The 23,627-nt window shown below is 41.8% G+C and overlaps 1 protein-coding gene across 1 annotated transcript in view; it reads right to left on the bottom strand.

Annotated features, from left to right (window-relative positions):
- Nucleotides 1-22,697, bottom strand: part of ITGA1 (integrin subunit alpha 1) — a 193,048-nt gene extending 170,351 nt beyond the window's left edge. The window contains exon 1 of the mRNA XM_075589078.1: nucleotides 22,159-22,697. Within this exon, the coding sequence (XP_075445193.1) occupies nucleotides 22,159-22,198 (40 nt within the window). The 5' untranslated portion in view covers nucleotides 22,199-22,697. The remainder of the gene's footprint in view (nucleotides 1-22,158) is intronic.
- Nucleotides 22,698-23,627: the final 930 nt, after the last annotated feature.

Genomic DNA, 23,627 nt, shown 5'->3' with positions numbered 1-23,627 from the left:
TTATCAAGGTTTGTGCCGGGTTCCTCTCCCCTGTGCCCCCGCCAGTGTGGAGGAACAGCCGACCTGTTACATATGCTGTGGTCTTGCCCACGGATCTCTCCACTGTGGGAGGCGATTAGACATTGATACAGAGACTGTTTGATCTCACCATTCCCCCAGACCCGTGGTTGTTCCTCCTGAACAGGCCATTGACGGGCCTTTCCAAAGCAAATAACAAACTAATTGCCCATTTTGCAATTGCAACGCGGTGCGAGATCGCAGCATTATGGAAACAATCTGATATCCCAACCATCCCAAAGATTCGGAATCGAATTTGGTTCATTTGCCAGATGGAAAAATTAACGAGTTTAGTTAACGATACTGGTGACAATTTTCTAAAAGTCTGGACGCCTTGGCTGGCACAGACAGATATCCCGGGGATTGAGAGGTCCTCAATATGGCTCTGATAACAGTAGATGCGTTCTCCTTGGGAGGGACATACAGGAGGTATTCTATACACCCAAGACCCCTTATAGCAGCATTATAATATAAGTAATGTGAGAGACGACTTAGCTTGCAAGCATCTGTGATGCTTGGCACAGGGCCACGTGTCGCATCTACTGCTAACGCACTCCCCCTACCTCACCCCCAACCTACCCCTGCCCACCCCACCTTGACCTCCCTTTTCCTTATATATTTTTTTTTTTTTTTTTGTGAGTATGTATTGTCTCCCCTTTTAAGTTGAGTTATAAGTGTCTGTTTGTCCATTTAAGTAGAGTCGGTTTGGACTATATGGTCCACACCAAAATACCCGGAAGACCGGGTCCCGAAGCACAGCAGGACCTCCTTGTTACTTACACAGTTGTTAAAATAATGTTTGCATACAAGACAAAAGTATTCTGTAATGTATTTTATGCTGTTTTGATTCAATAAAATTTAAGTTATAAAAAAAAACAGTGTCTCTTGGAATGTTATCTGTGCTTGTCCTTCCCCCGGTGTGGATGTGTTTTATGGCTAGAGGTGTCAAAGGGTAACTGAAAGCAAGTGAAGAAAGAGTGTGTATGTGTATCAGTGTGAATAAAAATGAATGGAGAGCCCACAGTATAAACACTGTAGAGCACTGTTTATACTGTGGGCTCTCCATTCATTTTTATTCACACTGATACACATACACACTCTTTCTTCACTTGCTTTCAGTTACCCTTTGACACCTCTAGCCATAAAACACATCCACACCGGGGGAAGGACAAGCACAGATAACATTCCAAGAGACACTGTTTTTAAGTTATCCTTGCTTCATTCATTGTAACATCGCCGGAAGAAGAGATCAGTGTATCTCGAAAGCTCTCACAAATAAAAGCATTTCGTTAGCCACAGAACGGTATCATTTATTTATTTTTTGATTATATATATATATATATAAATAATCAAAAACGAATAGACGATACCATTCTGTGGCTAACGAAATCTTTAATTTGTGCGAGCTTTCGAGATACACTGATCTCTTCTTCCGGCGATGTTACAATGAATAAAGCACAAAAGGGTTTGTACTTTAAAAAGTGAACCCTGGAATGTATCTGTGATCGAAGCCTATCCCTCCCCCCTGTGCAGTATACGATTTTATATGAGGTGTTAAAATATTATATATATATATATATATGGGATTGTCCATTTTTTCAATGAATTGTTCCGTTGTCCCTGAAAGGTGTTGGCATGCATAATTGTCCTGTACTTGAGGGGCAAAGGCACAATTCCAGGGAGCATGACGGTCCGGCTTGCAGTGACGGGAGAAGGATATCAGTGGCAGAAGAAGGTGGAGGATGGTGGAAGGGGAGGAGGACCATGACAGCAGAGGCAGCAGAGGGCAGTGGTGGGGTCCGCCCAAGCAGTTTTTCCCAGAAGTAAATTACAATGTCCGGTATCTGCCACCAGAATGGAAACATAAACAATACAGACCGGCGCCGCAATAGTCCAAAGGGGATAATAAAGTCCAATGGTGAAAATGTCTCTATGGCTGAATATTTGTAGATGTGATGCGATATTCCAGCCTTCTCCAAGATGTTACTCCATACACATGTTCAGAAAAAGAGACAAAGAAAACACATCATAGTGCAACAATGCTGATACTAACATACAGGACAAACAAAACGGGACAGACACTACATAAAACAAGTAAGGCTGACTATATTAAAAAGTTAATTTATTACACATATATAAATGAGGCAGATGCGGGATCCGGTGTTTTAAAACCAGAATCCTTCTTACAGGACTGCCACAGATCATAAGCAGAGGATAGGATGTATCTGTTCAGGTTACAGCTCCGTCCGAACACGTGACCTCCCAGGATCTCTCTCACTCGGCGACCGGAACTACGTCACTCTACGCGACACTGGAGCTCTCCGGGGGCTGCCGCCCTCTCTCTCACCGGAATCACCTCACTGGGGGTGGGTTTGAAGCGTCGAAAGTCTCCTCTCCAAGCAAATTCTGTGGCAAACGTTCAGCAAGTTTAGCTGGAAGAACTTTTCTTTTAAGTTCAAGGTTAGGAAGTACCCTGAGAAATTACTTATAGAAGCATCTAACCAGGTAGACCAAATAGACAGAGCAAGTCTTTTGGAATACAAAAAACCAGTAAGGGATAAGGAAATTAATGGTAATTTGGCATTTGTCACGCAATATAATGAAATGGCCCCAAAAATTTGTCAGGTCCGGAATAAACATTGGCCAATTCTTTTGTGTGATAACACTTTAGCACAGTATCTACCAGCTAAACCAAATATTATTTTTACTAAAGCGGCAAATATAAAATCACCTCTGGCACCTAGTTGTCCACTGGTACACTCCAAACTTGTGTCAACAAATGTTAGCAAGGGCTTTTTTAAATGTATTAAATGCACCGCTTGCTCATTTAGTCACACTACCAAAACATTTAGATCCAATGTGACTTTAAAGATTTATAATATAAATTCATTTATTAATTGTCACACGTCTTTTGTGATATATCTACTTCAGTGCCCCTGCGGCCTCCAATATGTGGGCCGCACAGGAAGGTGCTATCAGGGAAGGATATATGAGCATATATATAATATCAAAAGAGGCCTTACAACACATAGTGTATCACATCACTTTCTAGTCCACCATAACCAGAATCCGGTTGGATTGAAATGTCAAGCCATTGAGACAGTGCAGGCCAATTGTAGAGGGGGTGATCAGACAGATCAGTAGGCGTGAAGCCTATTGGATCTATGAGCTGAAGACCTTCTCTCCAAATGGTTTAAATATTGATTTTGAATTGGGAGTCTTTTTAAAATAATACCTTTTACTATTTTAAGGAAGCATTTACTATACATTTTAAATTAATTTATATACATGTTTTAAATGTATCTATACATTTTTAATTTAATTTAAGTAAACATTTATAGCCACTCACTAGCCACTTTTTCCCTATGGATGTCATTTGTGGATCATTTATGATTAGTATATAGATGTATATCGCTTGGGACACGTGTATGTGTACTAAAGACACTATATTCTATTTTCATTGTGTAAATATAATTGTCTTATGTTAGTAACGTTTTTGTATGTTAGATGTGTTTTTGTTAGTAAGGCTGTTTGTATACTGGGTATGATTGACAGCCATCTAGACCAATCATGTAGGCTGATGGGAGTGGCATTTATCCAATACCATTCATTGTGTCACTATATAAGTTATTCATGCCCTATGTAGTGTAACCCCTGAAGAAGTGCGCATGCGCACGAAACGCGTTGGGCCGTTTGTCAGATATTTTATTGTGCAGTGTGGCAGAGAACTTGCTGAACGTTTGCCACAGAATTTGCTTGGAGAGGAGACTTTCGGCGCTTCAAACCCGCCCCCAGTGAGGTGATTCCAGTGAGAGAGAGGGCAGCAGCCCCCGGAGAGCTCCAGTGTCGCGTAGAGTGACGTAGTTCCGGTCGCCGAGTGAGAGAGATCCTGGGAGGTCACGTGTTTGGACGGAGCTGTAACCTGAACAGATACATCCTATCCTCTGCTTATGATCTGTGGCAGTCCTGTAAGTAGGATTCTGGTTTTAAAACACCGGATCCCGCATCTGCCTCATTTATATATGTGTAATAAATTAACTTTTTAATATAATCAGCCTTACTTGTTTTATGTAGTGTCTGTCCCGTTTTGTTTGTCCTGTATGTTAGTATCAGCATTGTTGCACTATGATGTGTTTTCTTTGTCTCTTTTTCTCAACATGTATATGGAGTAACATCTTGGAGAAGGCTGGAATATCGCATCACATCTACAGATATTCAGCCATAGAGACATTTTCACCATTGGACTTTATTATCCCCTTTGGACTATTGCGGCGCCGGTCTGTATTGTTTATGTTTTGTTTTTTTTACTAACTGTGTCTTGGGGTTAGTATCACCTGACAGCCTATGTTATATACTGTATAGTGTAGAATCACTTTATATCACCTCACTTAAGGTTTATTATATTCACTTTTAGCGCTATATACACCGTATTTTTTTCTTGCCACCAGAATGGGCTTCACGCCACAGGTTAGTCCTTTCAGCAAAGTAGGAAGACGGGGGCTGTGGGGAGGTGGAGGGGGCTGTGATGCGAACGGGGAGGAGGCTTTGTGAGGATGAGGAGGGCGCTTTGAGGAGGTGGGGCACTGTTAGGAGGTGGAGGGGGGCTGTTAAATGGAGTAAGAAGGTGGGCAGACAGATGGAGGGAGGAGGGGGGGGCTGAGAGATGGAGGGATATAGGGGGAGAGATGGAAGGAGGGGGATGAGATAGAGATGGAAGATGGAGAGATAAGAGAATGGTGGGGAGGAGACAACCAGTGTTTGTTTGTCATAAAAACATACAGGAAATGTCTGGATTTAAAATTAGTTTTCCTATTGGATTTTGGCATCCTGCAATTTAAAAACTTAAATGTGGCAGCCCAAGCCAACTGCAATTTGTCAAAATAAATCATACCCTCCCACAGCCCACAACATAGTTTTATTATGGTAAGGAATTTTTTCATGGGCTATTCAGAGCCCTTGAAAAAGTTAATTACCGGAACAAAACATGTTTGGGGAGAGGGGGGTGGGTGGGATTAGTGTGGGAGGGTGTAATTTGAGAATGGGTATAACGGTATAAATTATGAGAATGGACAATTATTGCTTACAGTATAACATCTCCTTTTATTCTATTATTTAGGTATCCTATCTTCAACACTCTATCACTATTACTATACGTCATTACTTCATGCTTCATGCTTATAAAATGAGATTTTTTGACATTTTCTATTGATTATAGGCCTTATTTAGAAATGTAAAATAGGGCAACATGAAAACAGTAGTAATTGCTTTAATGTCTATAAATAGAGATAGAGATAGATACATCAATGAATAAATATTACCAATCTGCTAATACAGTATATTGAACCAAACAGTTGTGTGCAAATAATTACACATGGAAGTTACTTTTACAGACCATTAAAACCATGTTTTAGTCTTGGGTGTTGTTTTAGTTGTTTTATTCTCAATAGCCAAATATGGAAAAAAAACTTTTTCAGCCATTATATCAATATTTAAATCTTCAGCTCTTAAATGTGCAACAAATCTTAGCAGCAAAAGTACTGTAACCAATTGCAGGTTTTTTTTTTAAAGGGATATATTTCCCTGACAGATACTGTACAATACCTACTGTATGAACATAATTATAACTTTTCAATGTTACAAGGCTATTATTATATGATTTTGGTTTTCGCTTTGTGAATTTGCATATGTTTTAGGAAGCCAATTCAAAACACTGTCAAAAGATGCTGCATTGAAAGTTGTTGTTTTGCAGGATGTTATGACCAAGTACTGTTTGTAGCTATAGAGATATCAAGGAAATTGAGTTATAGGGACCCTTAAAATGTACTGGTACAGCTTAAAAAGGAAACAGTGCTAGAAACTGACATGATGATCCCCCCAAAGTGACTGCTAACACCAGGTCCTCTGAAGTCTTCACCACGTGGGAGACACTGTAGCTGTAGTCCGTATTCCAATATATCTACTGTAATTTTCTTGCTGTTCAAGTATATATATTTCACCATGATATTTATTTCACTTAAAAAAAAAAACTGTCAGTAGCAGAATGACGTTCACCACATTTCAATGTATAAAGTAAATCACAGTGCGAAATACACAGAGATAAGACAAATAGTTGCATGTGTACAAACATACATAAAAATCAGTAGACAATTTAACATACTTGTAGCAGGGTAGTTCTCCACACCTCTGGGAAGAGCTTATGCAGCTCCTCTGATTGCTATGCGGAGGTGCAGTGGCTATGTTGGTATTGGCAAAGACTGGGGCAAGGATATCCTCTGCAGGGACAGGATATCCTCTGGAACTGAAAGGGCAAGGTTAGAACTGCCTGAGCCAGCGGAAGGGAAGGAAGTGTCCTGGAAGCCAGTAAGGCTGCCTAGGATATAGAGACCCGTAGGCCTTAGTTAGTCCCTAATCACTCAAGCGGAGTATTGTAGGGACGGCCATGTCAGGGACTATCCTGTTAGCCCGATTGCCTGCAAATCGGGATGGTTTGCAGGGGAGGATTCCCCAGGCCTGAAGAGGCGACCGCGCATCTGCCGGAAGTAAGGAGAGAAGAGATATTGTTCGGGAGGCACTGCATCGTGGGATCACGGATGTGGCTCTTCTTCTGAGAGGGATTCCCTGGTTGTACAAGTGTAGCCAGGAAGGTACCCACGTGCACCACCAATACACAAGGGAGGATAGCTCTGCCCTCACACATGCATTTTGGATTGCCCTGGCGGACATCTTGCTTTCTTAGGTCCCCAAGGGATACGGTGCAATCCGGACCATTAGGGGTATAGTTTCTCATAGGGATAGGAGGAAGGGGTTGTGTTGTTCTCACTGGCTGTGCTATTCTGTTGCTGTGTTGTTATTGTGCATGTGTATCTTGTGGGACCCTGCTGGTAAAGAGTTATTGTTTATACTGTTGTGCACGTGATTATTCACATATTCATGTGAGGGGCCATCTCGTCTGTGGCGGGATCCTCACAGGTGGAGGTGCTGCACCTTACACCCCAAGTTCCCTATGAGCGGAGGCTTAGGCATTCTGTAAGCCTACAGGTTAGCACCATAACACATATTGCCTGCAAATCTCATTTAGCAGGGTAGGGGTTGGGGGGGGGGGGGGATTGTGTTACATTTAGATTCGCTGCTGAGATAACACTATGTCCCTACCATCCAGACAGAGGGTCCGTCAGTGGTACCTCCATGCCACATGGTCGCAATTGGACATGTTCCGTTCACGACCTTCTCATATATGCACTAAAGGTTCATAAACAAAATCGCCGGTTCATTTAAATCACAGTTTTTATGATGGTATTCAGAAAGCCTTGATTACCTGTCATAGCAAAATTCACAAAACGGCCGATTAGCTGGTGATCTGATGAACGACCCTCTGAAAAGGCCTTACCCAGTGAGTTGTATCTTCTGCAGAGAGATCTGCTCTGAGAGAGCCGTCTGTCCCTGTGCAAATCTCGCCCAAAATTTGTGTATAAATTTAAATTTTGTTAATAGTTTAGATGAGCAGGGGGTCTCCTGCGCTGAACCGCATTGGTTTCAGCCTCGGCGACCCCCTACTTTCCAAGATACAGGCCCTGTTGTGGGGTGCCAGTATCTCCTATGCATTTTATTCCCACAGTCATGTGACGCGGACATTTAAATGCATAGGAGATACCTGCACCCCCTAACAGGACCTGTATATCGGGAAGTAGGGGGTCCCTGAGGCAATCCGCCATGGTAATGAAGTTTACTGTAAATGCATTTTTATTGCATAGCATTCATGTCAGGGGTCTCTGGTGCTAATATTAATGGATATTAGCTCCAGAGATTCCCGTTACCCCTTCCCATTGGGGCTACCTGAGTTCTTGCGGATTCCTGTATGGGGCTAAGCCCCCCCCCCCTCCCGCCGCACTATGCCCGCTGGTGGCCTCGCATGATTTTGGTGCCATTCGCCACCCCTGACCCGTCTGCCTTTCAGACTGCGGCCGGACCGCACCTCTTCTCCCGTGACCAGCGGTGGGGTCTTCCGGAAGTGCATGTTGCCTTACGCTCGCCTGTCCCTCAAGCTGCCTCCCTATCCCCACAGCCTCTCCCTTGACAGGCTGTGGCCTTACATAATAGCCATAGACATACCCCTTTGCACCACCACTGACTGTCGTGTTCCGCCACTAGGACCCCCTTCATCGCTTGACGATGTCCACGTCACGGCGCACGTAGCCTAGGAACTGCCTTGCCCGCTCGTGCTCTCCTGACTACACAACCCTCCATGGTCACTCCCTGCTTTCTGCATCAGTGCGCACATCTGCTGCTGAAACCATCCCTCCCTTCTCATGGTTGCGCGCCTCCACCAGAAGCTGCATGGTACTGGCCTGGAAGAACATTTTTACCAGCGCTGTATGCGTGCTGGTGACTTAGCGTATATACTGGTTTATTGCGCTATTTAATTAACCATCGATGTCCTGCTCGAGGCACTACATGTGAGCTCTCGTCTGCTTGTTGCACGAACCACTCTTTTCTGTTGTAATAACAAAAAATTACATGTTAACGATTGGCATACAAACACCATGACGCCCCCGCCATCTTTCCCTTCCGTTGCCATAACAACGGCCATGCGGTTTTTTTTTTTAGTTGGCCGCATGACTCATGTGCTGGACAGGAAGTGGCTTCAGTGTGCCACGAATATGCAATCGCCCCTTTTGGTGAAAGGATGTGCTAGGCAGGAAGTGGGCTTTTGTATGCAAACCTTTATTTTATTTTTTTTAAATAAAAACGCTGACTCCATTCCCTTTAATATTAACCCTTTAGTGTCCCAGACTCAGTTATGTTGCATAACACCCCTCGGGGCCCAAGACTCTGTTCCGTTGCCTACCAGTACACCATTATGATCCTTATTGTACATGACCAGCTCAATATATCCCTTTTACAGTGCTCACCATTACGGCCATGCCCCTAAGCTATGGCCCTCAATAAAGACTTTAGTGGTCCATATCTCCACTGTCCGCGTGCCTCCCAGTGTATTACGGTCACCAATATAATACCTTATAACACAATTACCGAGCATACCTGTGACTCTTAAACACCACTGTCGTATGTTATCCCTACAATTGCCCTACCTATCCCAGCAATATAATCCCATTACAGTACTTCATACCCATGCTTACAGTCCATATTGTTGCCTTAAAACTCCCTTTATCGTACATAACAGTTCCTGAAGGGGTTAAAGGATCTTGGAATGATCACGCTTTGCTGAGGGGCGGGACCATGCCCCGACCACATGCCTGAATGCAAGGGAAAACAAACAACAGAGCAAACCCTTGCAAGGCCACCATCACGCACACATGGCCGGGGGGTTGGGGAGGTGGCACTGTGTGGGAGACCAGTGCGCCCGCCTTCTGTGCCAGTAATACAACCCCCGCTCCTACTGAGCACACACTCCCCCTGGCGCCATGCTCCCAAGGAGGCGGAGCCGCGCGGGAGACCTGCGCACCCGCCTTCTGTACTGGTACATCCCCCGTTCCTACCGAGTACACTCTCCCCCTAGTGTCGCCGCTTGCTCAGCCAGCAGTGTGGCTGGCAGGAGGGGAGGTTGCGCACGCGGGAAACCCGCGCGCCGCCAGCCAGGAGTATTGGGAACTCTCCTCCTCAAACCCGCCCACCGCTCACTCCGTGCGGCACTCCGGCCTCACATGGAGTACGGGGGCAGCCAGATACGCACCCACGCATGCCACCATCACCCAAGCGTAGGCCTCCGGTATAAATCCTGTGCAGTAAAATTAAAAGAAACTGTTTTTATGCATCTTGCAATTCCTTTATCGACAAAATATTGCAAATTTGTATAGTACGATAAACTTATCACAGTTTAGTGAATAGAAGTTTCTGGCAAAAAAAAATGTGATTTCTGGCATTTTTTGACTTACAGCACAGCTTGTGTTAGCCAGAGTACCATAAAAAGCCGTTATAGCGTGATATTGCATTGTTATGAGAGCTTTGTGAATAGCAACACATGGCAATATCGCACTATAAGGACATTTATAGTGCTATGTCACTTATAAAGGTTTAGTGAATAAGCCCCTATGTCTGCTTAATGTCAGTCTTGCTGTTCTGAACCTATGCAAATCCTTTAAAATTTTAGGTATGTCACAAAGTACTCAAGAGTACAAGAAAAAATTGAGTGGGTATGATCGAGGTGAGCTTTTAGAAGCTCTTGGGTCTATACTGTATCATCAGGGTCAGGTGCTTTATTTACTGTACTGTACCTATATTTTTTAAAGCCACCTTTGCATTCTTCCTGTGTTAGTCAAATGTTAGTTAATATTAGTTAGTTAGTATTAAATTTTAACATTACTGTAATATTTTTATATGTGGCGCTGTTTTGGTATATATAGTGTAAAAAATGTTTATTACCCCTTTTTTTCGTCTTGTCACAAATCACATACTTGCAGAGCTCACTGTGGAAACATTTTCTCTTATTTTTAATAATGTTGCTAATTGTATACTTGAATAACTCATTTTTTCAGGGTGTACCATTCTGCTACTTTTGATACATTGATTATAGTTCTAAAATGATGTCGTAGGCCCTTGTGACTTAAACAATCTATTTCTCTTCCCCCTCCCTTCAATTCCGTTCCTTTTGGTCTATTTACTGTAGCAACATTGGTTTTGATTTGTTTCCGTTACATTACACAAGGGTAAACACTAATACAATACATTGACTTATTAAACAGTGATTTCAAAACTGCCCATTTATCTTTTGTGTTTTTTCCCTTCAAGAACTTCATCCCAATGTATTCCTTGTAGAACCTTCAGTCTGCTTAAAATAAAAAAAGTCTTTGTTGACTCCATATAATACTGTTTCTTTCAGTGAAAACCCTATCATAATTACTATTTCACAAATGCCCCCGCGCAAAATATTGGCAAATTCTTCTACATTGTATGGTATTACTAGGTCCAGCATTGCCCTCTTCCTAACTGGTTCCTCCCAAAAATGTGTTAATTAATCTGCATCCAGAAATGTTGTTATCTCACAGTTCAGTTGTTGGTTGAACTAAAAAGCCACATCTTCTTCACTGAGACACACACATGCTCGAGAAAGCATGGCATTAAACTGATCAGCTTTGCAATGATAGTTTTAAATACCACAAATGTAAGTACACTGTACAGTCATTACAGGCTTTTCTGTATATAAATACAGTAGTGGTGGAATGTGGTGCTCAACAATCAGGTATGGTTCTATCTAATGAGCATATATTCCAGAAGTGTCCAGATGTAAATGAAATATCCACAGAGTAATCACTGACAATAACTGAGAGGGGTGGTGTCCACTTGACAACCACACAGATTGACACACCAATAAACACCCAATCAGTATAAGTACATAAAGCAATATCCAGTATGAACAGGAAGAATTACAGGGCACTAGGGCCCTTTATCTGTTTACTTGTGGGGACATTCATGGCATCTGCGGTGTGCAATCATCTGAGTAAAAGATCCAGGAGATAGCTTGTGAAGAGAGAGCACAGCCAGCGACTTCCAACTTTGAAGAGAGGAAAAAATCCAAGGCAACTTCAAAATGGCAAAATAGCAGATTAAAATTTATTGCAAGCTATAAACAATATATGGACTACATGAATGCAGCATTCATGTAGTCCATGTATTGTTTATAACTTGCAATAAATTTTGACCTGCTATTTTGCCATTTTGGAGTTGCCTTGGATTTTTTCCTCTCTTCAAAGTTGGAAGTCACTGGCTGTGCTCTGTCTTCACACGCTATCTCCTGGATTTTCTGTATATAAAACATACTGTATTTGTAATGCTTGATTTGTGTCTAGAAAATGATATAAAATTAAAAAATTACGCCGCAACAGTAATATTCTATTAATACTTTTTCTCATTTTCAGTGAATGTATTTGTTTTAATTTTCACAGACATCCGGATTCTTAATCTATTGAAGTTTTCTAACAGGATGTTTCATTTTGTTGAAAGAATTTGACATGAAACACTCTGAACTCTTTAACTTTTCCCCTCTAACTCAATGGGAAAACAGGACTGTTTAATACAGTATTGTCTTCCTATAAGTTACAGCTGAAATACAAATGTCGCTGTTATTTTACAGTGCTGCATCCTTTCTGAAAATGAACATTCTAATGACATTTAAAGCTATTTTTTGTTATGTTTGGTTCCAGCAGTTCTCTGCTCCTTTCTTTTTAACATTTAATATATTCAAAGATAAGAAACCCGAGTGTACAGTATCATCATGTCTGACAGTCTCTGCTTCTCCTCACTGTCCCAGTCAACCAGTGATTAAACTGAAGCCAAGGATTATGGATAATACCATGCAAATGAACACACATTGCACCACTCAGAAGTGGCTCTACTCTGAGTGTATCACCACACTGATCCCTGTCCATCCTGGTCATAGCCTTTTGAAATTTGACTGCCTGAAAAAGACTGAGGTGGAAGGCATCATAAAACATTTTAAAACATTTCAAGTAGCCTTTACTCAAATTGGCCCTGCAGGTGGTCTCTGCTTAAGAACACCCCTAAAGGGTAATTGTGCTTAATTCACCCTTGCACACACTCACATATACATACTCTCCTAGGCACACACTTACCCACAAGCATTGGCACATGCAAATACTGACATAAAAGCAACCCCATTAATACACATGAATTCATATAACCAGCTTGTGTCTTGATGGGCTGGTTATCTTTGCTATTTCATGAGGCTCAACCAGCAGTCAGTCCATCAGTCCATTTGTGGAGATGGTCAGAGGGCTGTGATATTCTCCTATTAAGTTATTTTAACACTGAATTTGTTAAGAACAGATAATATACACAGTGAAGTGTGGGGAGCGGGTTAATAGACAGTGGTAAGCATATACTAGATAGATAGATAGATAGATAGATAGATAGATAGATAGATAGATAGATAGATAGATAGATAGATAGATAGATAGATAGATAGAACAGTATACAGTATCTGCTATCCAGGCCTTCTATAAGAGCTCTTGAAACAGACTCTGCCGGGTAGCCGACATGTCAAAAAATAAAGCCTCAACTTTTCCATAAGTATGGTGTGCCTGGTTGTGTGATTTATATCTCTCTTTAACTTGATAGTTAAATGTTTCATAGAGAATGTGAGGAAGTACAGAAAATATCAACATCTAGAAAAACTTGTGGCAACTTTATCCCCTCTAACACAGCTGATTGTGCCCTCTGTTGCCTGCAGCAGTGTAACATCTAGAATACTACTGTACAAGCTCCAAACAGAGGTTCCCATTCAGTGGAACTCACCCCTTTAGGAAAGACGGGGAAATGGAAAAATGCTTATGTTATCTCTCCCAGACGTCTCTTTGATTGCCCTGCAGGTGGTGTTGCAGTGTAGTCATTCCCAAGCCTCACCCGCTCCTGCTCTTTTGCACTGCCGCATCACATAGGGCACAGTAGACCCCACAGGATCACTCACCATGCAATATCATGGTAATGCAAATAATTTTAACACCATCAGGGTGGTGGTTCCTCTGAGTATCCAACCACACCTATGTGATACCTGTAGGGGAGCAGAATGGAATATTCACATTGTGCTTACCATCATGACATCTGGGAGAGGAACTGCTGCACTGCTCCACCTCACTTTCTACAGGACACTTCTAACTAATCTCACTAGAAGAGCCACCATCACCACCAATGTCACCCTCACTTACTCAATGACAGTCGAGCTTCTAGCAATCACGTCATTGCTAGTAATACTTCCAATTGCTGTTCTACCAATTTTTCCCTCCTGCAGTCCCTCCTTAGCCCCCACCACATCAAAACCACCTGCTGATGGTTCCTCAACCAAACCTAGAGTATAAAAAGATGCAGCAGTGGTGCTGCTGGGTGTAGCGGAGTTAGGTGGTGCAGCTGATACTAGAGGGAATGATACCAATTAAAAACCTGTTATGGCTACCACAACATGGGCCCTGTTTCAGCACTCCTGTCTCCACCCCTACCTGCATCCCGCTGTAACACAAACTGCTGCATATCCTGCCCACACATTCATCCAACCAGCAGATGTGCTGGGCAGAGAAAGCATCAAACCACACTGACACTACTGAGACAGAATCAGTTGACAATGATTACATAGAAAAGACTACTGCAGACTAGCAAAACCTCACGCTCCAAAATAAATAAAACCAGTCAATCCTCATAATAACTTTCTTCTAACTTTAGAGTGAGGTTAAAAAGGTTAAATATTTACCACTTTCATGGTAAACTAAGCCACATCCTCTTCTGATATCGTGGACTGAAAAGCAGCAGCAGCTCCTGAGGCATGCAGAGCTGTAGACAGTTTTCCTTGGGCCCAGGACTAAAGTGTCCACCTGGGCCCCCCACCCACATGTCAGCGACCTTGCAAGAAACTCCCCTTTTTCTCTTACACTGCCCCCTTGTCACACACTTCCTCGCTCTCTCACCCCCTCTTAACTCCCCATTACCATTTCCTGCCTGCCTCCCTCTTTTACACCCCCACCTCTTCCATCCCCATGTATTTCTCCCCCCCCACACTCAATAACCCTCTCCCCAATATATATACACACAAACACACACAACAAGCGCCCATCTCCAAATACACACACACATGCCCCCCCCAATACACATACAATAATCCCCCTCCATGAATACAAACACACAAATACAAAAACAATAAGCCCCCCTCTCCAAACACAAACAGAGTAAGTCTCCCTCCCAAAATACACACACACACACACACACACACACACACACACACACACACACACACACACACACACACACACACACACACACACACACACACACACACACACACACACACAATAAGTCCCCCTACCCAAATACACACACCCAATAAGCCCCCCTCCCAAATACACACACACACACACACACACAATAAGCACCCTCCACAAATACACATACACACACAAACACACACACCTTTCTCACTGAGTGCCCCACACCTCAGGAATGCTCTTCCCCTCAATATCAGACATGCACCATCTCTATCCACCTTTAAGACCCACCTTAAAACACACCGCTTAACGAAGCATATGAGTAACTACGTAGCTGATACTATACACCTGATACATAAACCTTGGCCTCTTGCAGACACACTTACCAGAACACCCCCCTACTGTCTCTGTACATTTTTCCTTTTCCTAAATGTTACTTTTATGTCTAAAGCACTTATTCCCATGATCTGTTATTTGTATTATTTGTTATTTATAAGATTGTCACGTGTATTACTTCTGTAAAGCTCTATGTACATTAATAGCGCTATATAAATAAAGACATACATACATACTGTATATAGAATAAGTCCTCCCCCCCAAACACACACACAATAAGCCCCCAACTCTCCCCACCCCCGTAAAAATACACACCTTGGGTGGTAAGGATACTGAGAGGGTGTTATAGGGGGTGCCTGAACATGTGGGTTTACCTGGGGCCCTTGCATGGGCCTGCTGGAGCAGCATGGCAGAACATACAGTAGAAGAGCCCTGTAGGCCTGTAGATGCCAGCCAAACAAGCAGGGGAAGGGAAGGAAAGATGGGTGGAGCCGAGCAAAAGTGAAGGACCTGCAGGAGGGAGGGGAGGGACAGATGGGAGAGGCAGCCAGAAAAGGGGAGGGCCCTTCTTGCCTGCACAGAGAGAACTGTAGAGTTGCCAGCAGGGAGGCCGGGTCTCTTGCTTGGCTGGGCCCAGGACGGCTGACCCTCCTTGTTAGCGGCCCTGGAGGCATGCACACAGATGGTGCGGCCACAGTGCTATTGCTGCAACTGGTACTAGCAAAAGCAATTGGTACATCTACTGCTGCGGGGTCTCCTGTCCCTGCTGCACTACCTGAACTGGCTGCACTAACTGAATTGCTAGAACTGAAAAATACAAAATTCAGTTTCACAGGAGCAGCAGAAGCCTCATCCCCTTATACTTCTCAGTATGCCTCTCCATTTAAAAAAAACTGATATAAAAATCATACAATCTCCCTTAATCCCTCATGCAATCTCAAACTTCCTGACTGCCAGCCTGTGCCTGCCAACACGAAGATAGCTAACTTCCCTGCTCCCTTCTTCCCTCTGTCAAACAACATTGACAGGTACAGTATAGCTGCTGCAGATGTGCTTTGTCATGTACGGCACACCTGTGAGCATGTGACCTGCATACAGAACAAGGGTTAATACACAGCTTGCTAGCGGTTCCATATTTCACCTTCACAAAGGTCCCTCCAATGCACAATATCTCCTCTCAATCTCTCCCCATATACCACCTGTCATGAACAGCACACAAGTGAGCATGTGACTTACTGTGGATATGCAACCAGGGTTAATACACATGGCTACTCTAACCAACTCATATTTCTCCTGCACAAGATACTTTTAATTAGTTAATATTAACCCCTTACTAAAGTATAATCATGTCTAACTACTCCCACCACCCAAAAAATATGCAAACATATGTAAATTAATATATATGCCAGGGTCTCAGGTCCCTGTTTATTAGAGAAAAAACTATGCACTTAAGATAAATACAAGAACATACAATGACAGTAAATGAAGGACAGTTTCTTAAAATAAAAGAATAAAACATACAACAGAAATCCCCATAAATTAAGTTACTATAATAGAGGTCAATGGCGTAGAAAGACAAGAATTCAAGTATTTGATTCTAAACACACCTCTGTTGAATTCTTATTTTCAAAATACCTTGACAAGTTTTATGTACTATTTTTTCCCCATTGAAACAACATATGCCCACACCTGTCGTAAATCAGCTGCTAGATTGATGTTTTACGACAGAGTAAAAAAAAACAAAGAAGCAACGTTTTCCTGTTTTGCCTCATGAGCGGACTCTTAACTTTCTTGTACTCTTAACTTTCTTTCTCTAATATTTAGACACACGTGAGTCATATCAATAGATGCGGGTGATTATGATGGACGTAACACGGCTAATTGTGACCATCATGCTCCTAAATTTGAGCGACAAATAGATATATCTATCCTTGGCCCCTCTTACTCATGTCATGTGTGGTCTCATTGCATGCAACTCTTTGCAACAGTTACAGATATGTAACTCTTAGCATGCAGATGACGTCACACGATATTTTAATTTCTAATAAAGTCCACCAACTAAGTCATGACCTGTAGGTCACCTCTTTCTGGGATGCATAAGTAATCATTCAAGAATGCTTTGTTTTCTTTGAGGCAGACAGCGCAGGGGTCTGGCAATAGTTTATGGCCTTCAAAATGATGCATATCACTTTTAGTGATAAGCCCCCCCCCCCCAATTAAGTCCTCTTTGTAGGTCTGCACAGACAAAGAAAGAGTATTTACCTATCATAAACCCAATATGTTGTATATATTGTATATAGTATATATATATATTGTTTATTATATTAATCAAACTGTAGCACTGTACAATAGAGGTGGTGTGAGTGAGAGAGAAAGGTGGTGGGTTATAGAGAAAGGTGGAGGGAGAGAGAGAAAGGTGATGGGAGTGAGAGAGAAAAGTGGGGGGAGTGAAATAGAGGTGGGGGGAGGGAGAGAGAAAGGTGGGGGTTACAGAGAAAGATGGAACGAGTGAAAGAGAAAAGTGGAATGAGAGGGGGGAGTTAAATATGAGGGGTGATATAGGTGAGATATAGGAGGCTAGTGAGAGAGAGGGAGGACAGTAAGAAAAAGAGTGAGAGGGAAGGATAGCAAGAAATAGGGGAGGATAGTGATAGAGAGGGGAGGATAGCGTGTGGGCAGTGAGGGAGAAAGGGGAAGTAAGAGTGACAGAGGAAAAAGTGAGAGAAATGGTGAGTGAGCAAGAGAGAGGGAGAGTAAGTGAGAGAGAGGGAGAGTGGGAAAAAGAGGAGTAGAATGAGAAATTGAGGGGGAGAGGGAGAAAGAGGGAAGAGTAACGGGTACAGTGAGAAAGGTGGTGAGTGGGATAGAGAGAGGGGGGAATGTAATTGAGAATGGGGGTAAGAAAGGGACGTCCCTTGGCCTAGCCTCACCCTTTATCAAGCATTATGGATGATGTAACAGGGGAGTTATCCCTGTTCAGGAAATGTGCGTCTAATCCAGCAGTGTGTGGTTAACTGCTGGTAGTCAATTATCCAACACCACCTGGCTGATTAGATTTCTTAGAAAAGCCTGTCCTTGAAACAGGAAGGGAGATTGTTCCTGAGTATCACAAGTAGTGGCACTGACCATAGGTGTCTTGAGCCTGCCAGAAGAAAAACTGCACGCTGCTTGCAAGACACAGGGGAAAGCACTTCTGAACCTGAATCCTGATATAGCCTGAGGAAAAAGGCAACAACCCAGGAACAGAGAAGACTTTCCCTCCAACTACAAGAAAACAGATAAGACTTTCCTTTATAAGACTTTGTATTTGCACATATCAAGACATATGTTTGGGGCTGGGAGACATGCTAATCTAAAGGGAGTTGTGGACTGCATAGGTTTCACTAGACATACTCCAAAGTGAACAGAAGCTTTGTTTGACCCCTTGTTTGGATGATTTTCTTATGTTAAGGAAACAGGCGCAATAAAAGCCTTATTTAATTTCACCTTAACAAGTCTCCCTTGCATACCTCTGCGCATGTCCTCCTACGGACCAGAAAGTTTTAATGATGCTGGTGCAGAATAAAGAAAACTGGTAAATTACAATAATAAGCTTAACCCTTTGGGGGCCCTAAGAAGTAGCCACTACATCATGGGGTCTAGCACTTCAGGGGCCCCATTATGTAGTGGCTATATTTTGCCCTTAGAGTGCTAATTTTCTAGGGGACTTATCATATGGAGCGTAGATCACAATCTGTAATGGTGGAAAATGGAAGAGGAGGACTCAAAATGATTATATGCTTTCCGTCAGCTGATTCTAAATCCCTGAAATATGGCTTTTTATGGAGTGGAGCAGAGATGTCAACTCAGAACAACACAATATACCGGCGCCTAGATAAATACAACTCATACAGTTTTTAGGTGATCACTGACAAAATGGTAATAAAATCCTTAGTGTCCAAACAATATCCAAATGGATCTTGATTGAAGTCTCATGACATGTGGGGATAAACAAAAAGAAAACTCATAGTGCAACACTGACACAAAACAGATAGACAGAAACACTGACCACAGACAACACATAAACCAACATGAACTACAGAATAGCTGAAAAATGAACTGGTGCTATTTAATGAAATTATACACAGACAAAACCAATGTCTAAAAAAGAACACAAGCTGAGGGGATCCCGTCCGGAGGATCTAAAATTGGAATCCTACTCAGACAATGTAATAATAAACCGGCGTGATCAGCAACTAAATCTCTCCCTTGGTGCAAGATCCCGAAGAGGGGACTCCACAAGGTACTTCCAAGCCTCGGATGCCGCCGTCACATTCACTGCTTCTTCGATCTCAGACCCGCTGGTCTCGTTGCATTAAGATGACGTGGCTGGAGCATGTGCCATCGTCGAAAGTCCCAGTAGTGCACTGAAAGCACAGCACTTAGCCGAATGCCTCTCCAAGCTCCACAACTTTCAGGAACGTCTTTGGCAATATCGATCCCTATGGTTTGATACACAAACTGGAAGAGCAAGCGATCTTTGACTGATCAGCTGTTCTTGTGAGGTGTGGACCTGGGCTGAACTTCCTTGCAAGAACAGTTGATCAGTCAAAGATCGCCTGCTCTTCCAGTTCGTGTATCAAACCATAGGGATCGATATTGCCAAAGACGCTCCTGAAAGTTGTGGAGCTTGGAGAGGCTTTCAACTAAGTGCCATGCTTGCAGTGCACTAGTGGGACTTTCGGCGATGGCGCATGCTCCAGCCACGTCATCTGAATGCGATGAGACCAGTGGGTCTGAGATCGAAGCAGCAGTGAATGTAACGGCAGCATCTGAGGCTTGGAAGTACCTTGTGGATTCCCCTCTTCGGGATCTTGCACCAAGGGAGAGACTGAGCTGCTGATCACGCCGGTTTATTGTTACATTGTCGTGAGTAGGATTCCAATTTTATATCCTCCGAACGGGATCCCCTCAGCTTGTGTTCTTTTTTAAACATTGGTTTTGTCTGTGTATAATTTCATTAAATAGCACCAGTTCATTTTTCAGCTATTATGTGGTTCATGTTGGTTTATGTGTTGTCTGTGGTTAGTGTTTCTGTCTATCTGTTTTGTGTCAGTGTTGCACTATGAATTTTCTTTTGTTTATCCCCACATGTCATGAGACTTCAATCAAGATCCATTTGGATATTGTTTGGACACTAAGGACTTTATTACCATTTGGTCAGTGATCACCTTAGGACTATACGGGTTGTATTTATCTAGGCGCCGGTATATTGTGTTGTTCTGTGTATTTTGTTAGTGATCTGTATCGATCCTGGTTACCAGGCAGCCTAGCCTTTTCATATTTAAGGTTTTTTTGTAATCACTTTTAGTAATAAGTTTACTAAATAATTTTAAGCATTAGCGCTTTAATCACAGTTTTTTCTTTTTCAGAGATGTCAACTCATTACGGATGTTATGGAAAACCTTTTAGGAAGTTTGGGATCTGAGTCAATTAAATATACTTGGCTTTTCTCATTAGCATATCTCCCAGATACCTCAAGTGTGCTCCTTTTTGGGCACAAGGGTCTCTCCCTGTGTTATTTGGAGGGAGGTTTGAGGAGATATACAGTATATACAACGAGAGACTCTAATAAAATATGTTTCTCTCTCATATTATGGTTTTGCCCATCTCCAAACTGTATGTAACATGAATTCAAGCCAGTTTTGTTTGTAAGTATTCTGTAGTATCTCATTGCTTAAGAATGTAAAATATGTAGCCTTTATCATTAACAGGAAACATACTTTTTGATTCAATCAGTCTTTAAGTTGCATTACAAAATTATATACTGAATTACAAAGTTTCCGTGGAAATTTGATGACCTTTTCTGAAAACCACAGAAGTAATACTGTACCTTCGTACATAAAGTTACTCAGAGCACAGAACAATCTCCGAAGTACAAGTTCCAAGAAGGACTCTGAAAACAGAAATACAAGTACAAGTTCCACTAGCACTAAAACAGCCCCATAAAGTGAACTGTGTTATTTTCCTTTATTTTAAAGGAGCAATCCAAGTGGTATCCTACATGTGTGGCTTTAAAAAAAAAAAATCAGTTCTGTAGTAATTAGATAACATATACTGTACATACTTTTAATTTATTTTTTATTCAACTTTTAATGCAATTTGTAATGCGTTTTAATATACTGAGCATGTTTGTATTTCTATGCAGGGTTTAGCCCACCTCCCCAGCTGTGCAAGACCTTTGTAACACTTTCTTGTTTGTGATAATGTGTTGCTAATATTCCCAGCAGTTTGAGCTGTAAACTGTAACCTGTAGCTGTAAACTGTGATAATGTTACCTTCATAATATAAGAATACATTGTAGGTGCTGAGTTACACTTACTGAAGTATTGATTTTAAACTGAATGACAGCCATTTAGTGAACCCTGGGAAACAGGATTTTGTTGATAGATCACAAGAGAACCAATCAATCAGCAGCTTAGGTAATATATTTTCAATAAAAGTAATCAAATGCTGTACATATTAAAACAAAAAATATTTTTAAAATGTTTTTAAAACTGCTTGTATTGCCTCTTTAAACAGAGTTACATATAGAGTAGGAAGATTCTAATGTAACACTTTGTTTTTAGAATGTTCACATTCTTCTAGTGTCTGCTTCGGTTATGTTAGCTTTCACATGCATTGTCTTTTATTGTGTAGAATTTTGGAAGTTTCACATAAACAGCCTGTCTCATACTATGCAAAACACAATTAGAAGATATATGCAATTCACACTAATCAAACACTTATATTTGATTCTACAGTGAGAAATATATTGTAAAGAAAATAATGATTGAGGATTTTATAATGGGTTCTCCAACTAAAATAAGTAGAAATAATATCATTAAGTCATTACATTTGTGATGTATACAATGTTAAATATTGTACTTATGTATGTACAATATTATAATAGTACTCACTATCAAGACACAGATATTATATCACTCCAGAATATAGTAAGTAAACTAAACATTTGATATAACGAACTGGAACCACATTGAAATTAGAAATAATGTTGCCATACCTGTCAGAAGATAAAAACATCCAGCAGAACTGTGGCACATTGTAGAATTCTTGAGATTGGTTGTCTTAAGAAATGTCTGTTTCTTTCTCTGTCAAAGATTAGTGCTACAGTATGATGGGAAACAAACTGTAACATATAAATGCAGAATGGATGGGAAGAAAAATTTGACTAACTTAACTACCGTTCTTGGCTTTAAGTTTCAAAACTGGAGCATGTTTTCTGACCTACATAAGCATACACAGTGGTAGGGAGAAAATGAACTCTGTAATTTCTCTCCAAGGACAAATGTTATTATTCAAGTTTACTATGATTTAATTCAAGCTCACTACGAAGATTCTGAAATGTCTCTAGGGGAAATAGAAAGCTGGACCTTCTATATTGTTGCTGGAATTTTAAAGAGTGCATCAAGCTGATTTCTTCTAAATTCTGAGCTCAAGAGGATGCAATGAAGAAGTGTGAACTACAGCAGCAAAATGTGGTCAGTGGAGATAAAGGACTACACACAGATCCAATTCCTCTGCAAGTTCTGCAAAAGAAACCACAAAGCATTTCCTGTTTGCAGCTGAAGCTTTTTATGCACACTCCCCATTAGCAGCAATTGCATGCCGTTTATTAAACTTTTAAAAAAAAATGTGTGGCTACATTTGACTTTACATAGCTTTAAGGAACATGTATAAATAGAGTAAGCTCTTGCCGACTTTGATGTTTACAGAAAGTCTGCAGAAAGTATAAACTAAAAAGGACATCTGCACTTCTTATAATAAATTATATAGCTACAGTATAACGAATACCAAAACATATACAGTGTTAATGTAGAATTATTGTTATCTAAATTACAGGAGCAAAATTCTGGCATGAGAAATGTTTGAATAAGTTCGGACAAGAACTTCCAATAAACTTGAATTGCTTGGTGAATGGTGAATAACTATTCCTTATTCTAAGTCTTTCTTTTTGTAATAACTACAGTGAAGTATAGGGCCACCAAAAGTGGGGGAGTCCCGGGTCCGGTGGCTTCGGGGGGGCCCGGTGGCCGGACAGAGAAGTTGGGCCCGACCTGTGGCCGGGCCCGGCTTTTTCCCAAAGCTGCAGGTCTCTCCCTCACTCTATCCCACACTGAGCATCTGATGCTGGCACATTCCAGGGGGGAGGATCCGGTGCCAATGAGAGGACTGGCAGACAGGCCCATCCCCAAGGTAGATAAATGTATTCGGGGAGGGGGTGTGTGTGATTTTTAAAAAAATATGTATTTGGTGGTGGGAGAGGGTTTATTTTTATTTGTGGGGTGTGAGGGGGTTATATGTATTGGGGTGTGTTTTTTATGTATTTTGGGGGATTATATATATTTGTGAGGTGTTTTTATATGTATTTGGGGGGTGTTTTTTTTTTTATGTATTGGGGTAGCGATTGTGTGTGTGTCAGGGGACGGAACTAGTGAGAGTTGGGTAATTCATGGAGGGGGAGAATGAGAG

Source organism: Ascaphus truei, chromosome 1, assembly GCF_040206685.1.
Source record: "Ascaphus truei isolate aAscTru1 chromosome 1, aAscTru1.hap1, whole genome shotgun sequence".
Classification (NCBI taxonomy): Eukaryota; Metazoa; Chordata; class Amphibia; order Anura; family Ascaphidae; genus Ascaphus; species Ascaphus truei.
This window is presented reverse-complemented; position numbering and strand designations above follow the sequence as displayed.